Source organism: Colobus angolensis, unplaced genomic scaffold (assembly GCF_000951035.1).
Source record: "Colobus angolensis palliatus isolate OR3802 unplaced genomic scaffold, Cang.pa_1.0 Scaffold20, whole genome shotgun sequence".
NCBI classification, from domain to species: domain Eukaryota; kingdom Metazoa; phylum Chordata; class Mammalia; order Primates; family Cercopithecidae; genus Colobus; species Colobus angolensis.
The window spans coordinates 15,225,009-15,233,745 of record NW_012115155.1 but is presented as its reverse complement, the minus strand read 5'-3'; the positions used below and the strand labels follow the sequence as shown (position 1 = coordinate 15,233,745).

Genomic DNA, 8,737 nt, shown 5'->3' with positions numbered 1-8,737 from the left:
CCTAGGGTTATGGTGGCTATATTGCATCAATGATCTTAAAATCAGATGAAAAGCTCTTTAAATGTGGATCAGTGGTTGCACCTATTACAGACTTGAAATTGTATGGTGAGTACTTTCTACAGACTGACCTAATATAATGTATTGATTTGTGGAAAACAAAAACCCATTTTAGAATAGCTCAATTGACCTCATTTATCATATGTTATTAGTGCCTGTTTTGAGCTGTTTATCTCCTCCTTGATTCAGTTGATTTTACTAAAGCATGACAATTAAATGTAAAATGAAGAAATTAATGAAATATGCTAGCCAAATAGTTTTTAGTTTGTTCTTGAATGTCTGTTTTATTGGGTCACAGCCTCAGCTTTCTCTGAAAGATACCTTGGGATGCCATCTAAGGAAGAAAGCACTTACCAGGTAACTAACTTGAAAATAACAAAGAAAGAGGAGTATTTTTGTTTTAAAAATTCAGTTCAATTGCTTATTTAGATCTATAGGTACAGATATTTGTACTTTCCTTTTTAGGCAGCCAGTGTGCTACATAATATTCATGGCTTGAAAGAAGAAAATATATTAATAATTCATGGAACCGCTGACAGTAAGTATTATACTTGCTGCTGTTGTTTAATAGGGTATGACCTTTTACAAAGGGATACATCTAAGGACTTGCTTAGAGGAAGCCCTGTAAACCTTCTGAAGAAGGGAGCAGAGAGGCACACAAAGAATCAGATACATGCTAGGAGGCAGGAAAAAAGAATTCAGAGATGAGAGGAGGCTGTGCCTCAAATGGCACCATTGTCTAATCAAATTTCCTGTAATGATGGAAATACTTTATCAATGCTGCTGAAAGAGTAGCCACCGGCCACTTGTGGCCATACTGTGTTTAGTGTGACTGAGGAACTGAATTGATTTATTTAATTTTAATTTAAAAAGGCACTTGTGTCTAGCGACTGTGGTGACAGTGTTACTCAGCACATCTACAACGGAAACCAACCTGGAAAACAGAAACCAAAAACATGCACGCACTGACATGAAATTCTAATGAGGTTACCCGCTTAAATGAACTTCAAACAAAAACTTTAAAAGGGCGCTTTTATACCATCTCTCATTTTTTCATCACTTTAAACCTTGGAGGTGGATGTGATTGATGTTAGTAGTAATAAATAATATGACTTTATATTTACATGACACTCTTAGGGACCAAAGAATCTATATTTTATTATCCTCTGTGATATTTTACAACAGATGACTGAATATTTATAGCTCCATTCATGGATGAGAAAAATCAATTTCCAAAAGGAAACAGATTTATCCAAGGCCATCTGGCAAGTGAGCCAAGAAAGTGAAAGTCTTGAATCAATATTTCCTAAATCTTGAACTTAACTCCTTCCTCTTTAGAGTGGGTTCCACTGAATGATTAGCTTCAAGGATACTATATGGAAAGGGAGAGAAAGAGGAACTTTACAGTGGAGAAATTTGACAAACATCACATCAGCAGTGACAAGTCATGTTATTACTATTATTAAATGCTCTTGATATGATGTAGTGGGGACAGCACTTTACCTCCATGGTTTAATACTCCAAGCCCATATATAACACCAGTCTAACCATGAGAAAAACATCAGGCAGATCCAAATAAGGAAATTTCTATCAGATATCCAGCCAGTACCCCTCAGAACTGTTGGGGTAATCAAAAAAAAAAGTCTGAGAAAGTCTCATAGACCAGAGGAAGTTAAAAAGACATGATGTCTAAATATAATGTGGGATTGTGAATGGAACCCTGGAACAGAAGGTAACACAAGAAAACAACAACAAGAACACCAACAAGAAAAACTAGTGGACCCCAAATAAAGTGGGTTTAGTTAATGGTAGTATATGACTCTTAGTTTCTATTTGCGACAAAGTATATAATAATGTAAGATGTTAACAATGGGGGAAACTGGAGGATGTGTATCCAGGAACTCTGCACTATCTTTGCAACTGTTCTGAAAATTTAAAACAATTATAGTGTTAATAATCTATTAAAGAAAGATGTAGATGATACCAGTGTTGGGAGAAGGAGAGCATAAAAATTTTGAAGGATATTTGGATGTTGTTCTAAGGTATTAAGATCTAACATATATATCAACCGTAATAAAAATAAATAGCAATTAAGTACTCATTGTATGTCAGAAAACACGCTAAAAGCATTTAATATGATCTGATTTGTTCTTCTCACAAACAAGGAATAGTAGATACTATTACTTTTATTTAACAGATTGGGAAAATAAATACTGGGAAATGGCATAACTTCCCTAAAAGTGTAGACACAATTGATTAGTAGGAAGGAGATTTGAATCCATGTAGTGAGCCTTTTATTCACTGTGCCCTGAAGCCTTATTCATGTGAATAAATTATATTCAAGGTGAAATTATTTTACATCTACCCATCATGCTGGACTAATATATTAGTGCTATTTCAAATTTCTCTGTCAATATCTTGTAGCTATAAAGGTAAATCACAATGTTCTATCTGACTCACTCAGTCACAGGCCTGGCGCTTCACCCATCTAATAAAATACAAGCAAAGGTTCAGCCCCGGTCACTTCAGAGAATATGCACCTGTGAATGTGTATGAGCACACACATACAGGCACACACACACACACACAGGCACACACACACAGGCGCACACACACAGGCACACATGCACAGGCGCACACACACACAGACGCACACACATGTACAGGCGCACACACACACAGAGGCACACACACGCACAGGCACACACATGCACAGACACACACACAGGCGCACACACAGACGCACACACACGCACAGGCACACACACACAAACGCACACACAGGCACACACACACATAGGCACACACAGGCACACACACGCACAGGCACACACATACACACACCACACAACCCATATGGGCCTGGTGAATTATGGGTGCTCAGTCATGACACTGTAATGCCACTACTATTAATATTATCTTCAAAAATTACCAGCAAGTTAATTCAACCAGTCAAACCTGTAATGTTCCCTTTTAGCTATAGCGAACAGACAAATAGCAACAAATATCAATGAACTTTGCACTAGAAACTAAGCAGAAAAAAAATCCAACTGGAAAAATCCATTTGCACATTTATTTTCAGCTGTACCCATACAGAGAAATAAGGGATCACATTACCTCTGTCACTGACCTTTTAATTAGCATTTCTAGAAGCTTACATTTATAGAGCAGTTTGTACTTATGTAGCAACGACAAGGTCATTTTCCCATTAAGTGCCATAGGAAGATGTTGAAAAAGATCTTGACTATCTAGTTTTTAAATAGGTTTAAATGATTGTCTGCCATTTTACATTCTCTGCTGTGTGGTCTGATTATTCAACATCCTAGAGTTAAGGCATTAGAGAAACTTAAACTATTGATAAGGCTGCCCTAGCTTTGCAACAACAATTAAAAATGTTAGCTTAGGCTGGGCGCGGTGGCTCACGCCTGTAGTACCAGCACTTTGGGAGACAGAGGCAGGAAGCTCACGAGGTCAGGAGTTTTAGACCAGCCTGACCAACATGGTGAAGCCCCGTCTCTGCTGGAAATACAAAAATTAGCTGAGCATGGTGATGCACGCCTGTAATCCCAGCTACTCAGGAGACTGAGGCAGGAGAATCGTTTGAACTCAGGAGGCAGAGGTTGCAGTGAGCCGAGATTGCACCACTGCACTCCAGCCTGGGCGACAGAGGGAGACTCTGTATCAAAAAAATAAAAAAATAAAAAAGTCAGCTTAAATATTAGTTACAGAAATTTGAAGATATACAAACTACAGGAATGAACACGCCAGACAGAATGTGAGCAAACTGCTGCAAAAAGAAACTTCACTCCACCAAATCTTCATAGCTACCAAACCCAGGGCTACTGGCTGCTTACTTCAGAATTTTGGATCTTAGATTCAAGCAGAAGGAAGATAAAAGAAAGCAAGAGTAACCAGGACGCTCTATATTAAATAGTTAGCCCTTGTATAATGAGATGTGTATTCTGTTTTCTCAGTATGGGGTATTCTTTTCTAATTGGGATAATAAAGCAGAATGCCAGTATCCAACTGAGACTGTGCCCTAGTAATCTTCGAAATGAAATAGATAGCTGGTTTCCTGTATAAATATCCAGAAAAGACATTTGCCATGTTAACATTTTTATAAATTTTATAAAATTTATAAAAATGTGTGTACCATTAGGAATAATAAATAATATCCAGTAAAGTAAATCTAAACACCATTCTGTAAAGTAGGACTTAGTTGTAGCTCCTGTTTTGCTTTTTTTTAAACAGAGTGAAGCTCAAAGTGTTATCATTATATTTACCAGCTTTCTACCTAAAACCAGATATAAGGTTTTTTTTGTTTTTGTTTTTTTTTTTTTTTTTTTGAAACAGAGTCTAGCTCTGTCCCCCAGGCTGGAGTGCAGTGGCGCGATCTCGGCTCACTGCAAGCTCCGCCTCCCGGGTTCATGCCATTCTCCGGCCTCAGCCACCTGAGTAGCTGGGACTACAGGCGCCCGCCAGCACGCCTGGCTAATTTTTTATATTTTTTAGTGGAGACGGAGTTTCACCGTGTTAGCCAGGATGGTCTTGTCTTGACCTTGTGATCCGCCCGCCTTGGCCTCCCAAAGTGCTGGGATTACAGGCGTGAGCCACTGTACCCGACCAGATCTAAGTCTTTTAAATATGCAACGTACGTAAAATAAAATACTGAATCTCTTTGAAAAATAATATGAAAAAGTTCTGATACAAGCAATGTGTTTCTTCAAATATCATAATCTGATTTCTTGCAGCAAAAGTTCATTTCCAACACTCAGCAGAATTAATCAAGCACCTAATAAAAGCTGGAGTGAATTATACTATGCAGGTAAGCTACTTTCTTAGAAGAGTGTGTTTTCCTGCTGTGTTTTTTCACTTGTGAGATACACAACACAGCTTCTCTATTATTCCGTTCTCCATACTATTATCTTTTAATATGTTTTTTAGGTACCAAAGATTGTGTTATCTGTTCCTAATTACACCGGGAATGTGAATGAGCTCATGCTTTACAAGTGAATTGCATGAATCCTTTCTAAATTGTCATTTTCCTCTCAGACTTATTCATATCCCAAATATTGAATTCTTTTAAAAGTCACAAGTTTCTACTTCCATTCTTGTTCCTTTTGTCTTTTCTTCCTTTTGTTGTTCCTTTCTTCCTTTTCTTGTTCCTTTTGTCTTTTTCCTTTGTCTTTATTATTAAATATGAGAATTTATTATTATCAATTTGTTATTAAGTATGAGAATTTATTATAATTCTCATAAGAAATAGTGGATAAGAAATGTTTGGGGAAATATAGGTAAAGAAGAGAGGATAAAAGGCCATTTGCACTACCATTTACACCTGTGCATTCATATATTTAATACATATTTATCAAGGACATTATAGTGGTCACTCTGCTCTAGGGGTAACAAGACATACTTTACACTATGAAGGAGGTTCCAGTCTGATATAGGAGTCATGAAAGGAAAAAATAAAGTCATTTAAATTTCTCACCATTCAGAAGAACCAAAAGTTGTTCAACCTGTCTAAAACACAAACTACCAGGTTTAGGATAATGAAAGATGAAGACATACAGATAAACATATGTCAGGTCATTCCATAAGCATTGTTGAGGAATATGGAGTTTTATTCAAAGGGCAATGAGGCACCATTTAAACCTTTGTACTCAGGAATTAATGGGATAATAATTTTATTTTTTATTTGTATTTTAGAAACAGTAAAATTTTGTTTACATTGGAAAGGGCATTGTCAAAGTAATAATTGCATCAGACAATGTTAAACATACAAGGAAGACCTTATGAAAACCTACTGCAAAGAAGACAGAGACTGACCTGAATGCTCTTTAAATAAAGAGCTGGAAAGTTTTCTAAACTAAATACTCCTAAAAAGGGGAGGAGGGCCCAAGGGCCTATAGTCAAAAAGAAACTGTCCAGTTTAGTCAAGCTAAGGGAAAGGTTAGTTCATCTCAGTCAACATAAACTTGGAAAAGTCTACCTTTTATGGCCAACACATTCTAATTTAAATACCAAATATTAATTGACATGATTACAATTGTTTTAAAAATTTAGCAAAAAGAACTTAAGAGTTGAATTAGGTGTGATTTTGGTCAGATATTATTATTCAAAGTTTCCATGCCATTGGGGCTCAGAAAATGAATGCAAGTGACAATAGTTTCTTGGATAATTTGAAATCTTCTTTCTCCTCAATATCTTAGGTCTACCCAGATGAAGGTCATAACGTATCTGAGAAAAGCAAGTATCATCTCTACAGCACAATCCTCAAATTCTTCAGTGATTGCTTGAAGGAAGAAATATCTGTGTTACCACAGGAGCCAGAAGAAGATGAATAATGGACCATATTTATACAGAACTGAAGGGAATATTGAGGCTCAATGAAACCTGACAAAGAGACTGTAATATTGTAGTTGCTCCAGAATGTCAAGGGCAGCTTATGGAGACGACACTGGAGCAGCACGCTCAGAGACAGTGAACTAGCATTTGAATACAGAAGTCCAAGTCTACTGTGTTGCCAGGGGTGCAGAACCCATTTCTTTGTATAAGAGAGGTCAAAGGGTTGGTTTCCTGGGAGAAATTAGTTTTGCATTAAAGTAGGAGTAGTGCATGTTTTCTTCTGTTATCCCCTGTTTGTTCTGTAACTAGTTGCTCTCATTTTAATTTCACTGGCCACCATTATCTTTGCATATAATGCACAATTTATCATCTGTCCTACAGTCCCTGATCTTTCATGGCTGAGCTGCAATCTAACACTTTACTGTACCTTTATAATAAGTGCAATTCTTTCATTGTCTATTATTATGCTTAAGAAAATATTCAGTTAATAAAAAACAGAGTATTTTATGTAATTTCTGTTTTTAAAAAGACATTATTAAATGGGTCAAAGGACATGTAGAAATGTGGATTTCAGCACCTTCCAAAGTTCAGCCAGTTATCAGTAGATACAATATCTTTAAATGAACACACGAGTGTATGTCTCATAATATATATACACACGTGTGCATATACAGTTAGTGAAACTATCTTTAAATGTTATTCATGCTGTAAAGGGTAAACTTTTGATGAATTAGAAGAGATGCTCTTTTCCAAGCTATAATGGATGCTTTGTTTAATGAGCCAAATATGATGAAACATTTTTTCCAATTCAAATTCTAGCTATTGCTTTCCTATAAATGTTTGGGTTGTGTTTGGTATTGTTTTTAGTGGTTAATAGTTTTCTAGTTGCATTTAATTTTTTGAATATGATACCTTGTCACCTGTAAATTAGATACTTAAATTATATAGTTTCTGATAAAGAAATTTTGTTAACAATGCAATGCCACTGAGTGCTATTTTGCTCTTTTGGTGGAGAAGGCTTTTTTCAAAACTCTTGGTCCTTTTACTTCTATCTCTCAGTGCAGAATCAATTCTCATTTTCATTGTAAAAGCAAATAGCTGGATTATTTCATTTGCCAGTTTCTATTTAGTATTCCATGCCTGCCCAATTCATCTGTTACTGTTTAATTTCAATCCTTCTAGTGAGAATTAGGAATGAAATATTTTTTATTTATTGGCGAAAAAGTTCACAAACAGCAGTGTTTGCTATTTCCTTTGAATTGAAGGCACAAAATGCATCAATTCCTGTGCTGTGTTGACTTGCAGTAGTAAGTAACTGAGAGCATAAAATAAACCTGACTGTATGAAGTCAATTTAAGTGATGAGAACATTAACTTTGGTGACTAAAGTCAGAGTATCTTCTCATTTCACTTAAGGGATCTTCCAGAAGATATCTAGAAGTCTGTAATAAGCTTAGAAGTTCAGATAAATCCAGGCAGGATACTGCATTTTTGTGGTTTTAAAAAAGTCCTTAGGACAGACTGAGTTATCATAACTTATGGCATCAGGAGGAAACATTAAAATATCAAGGAATCATCAGTCACCTTCCTGTCTTGTTGAAGGATCAGCCGCAAATTCTGGGTATTTGAGTACATGGGAGTCATGGATTGGGAATTCAATTTTTTCCCTGGATGCTTTGGAATTGTGTCTTCCATGCTCCACTGGGTTCAATTTAAAATAGGAAACACTTTCTCTTCTTAAAGACCCGTTTTAGGTCTTTTTCAAGAATAGTGAACACATTTTTTAACAAAATAAGTTGTAATTTTAAAAGGAAAGTTTTGCCTATTTTATTAAGATGGAAATTTCTTTTTAGGCTAATTTGAAATCCAACTGAAGCTTTTTAATCAATATTTTAAATTTGAACCACTAGAGTTTTTTATGATGCAAATGATTATGTTGTCTGAAAGATGTGGTTTTATTGAATGTCTATTTGAGTATCATTTAAAAAGTATTTGCTTTTTACTGTCATCATTTCTCTTGTTTTATTATTATTATCAATGTTTATCTATTTTTCAGTTAATTTAATACAGTTTCTAATGTGAAAGACGTTTGTCTGGAACCCATTTTCCCCTCAGAGGCTAAAGAGACGTCAAGCGAAAGCATACTGCTTAGTAGGAAAGTAGAAAATTTTAATCGTTGTGATTCTTTGAGTTTTAATGACAGGGTCATTTTCAGTAAAGGAAATGCTCACCAACACATAGTCACCAATTATTAAAGGAATCATGTGATCACATTTTCCCCTTTATACATTTACCCTTGGTCATAATCCCACTATTTCATACATATTTATGCA

General features: G+C 35.8%; 1 protein-coding gene across 1 annotated transcript in view; it reads left to right on the top strand.

The window, feature by feature from the left end:
* Positions 1–7,385, top strand: part of LOC105511570 (inactive dipeptidyl peptidase 10) — a 186,989-nt gene extending 179,604 nt beyond the window's left edge. The window contains exons 18-22 of the mRNA XM_011941728.1: positions 6–105; positions 356–414; positions 523–595; positions 4,809–4,882; positions 6,270–7,385. Of these exons, the coding sequence (XP_011797118.1) occupies positions 6–105; positions 356–414; positions 523–595; positions 4,809–4,882; positions 6,270–6,404 (441 nt within the window). The 3' untranslated portion in view covers positions 6,405–7,385. The remainder of the gene's footprint in view (positions 1–5; positions 106–355; positions 415–522; positions 596–4,808; positions 4,883–6,269) is intronic.
* The last annotated feature ends 1,352 nt before the right edge of the window (positions 7,386–8,737 follow it).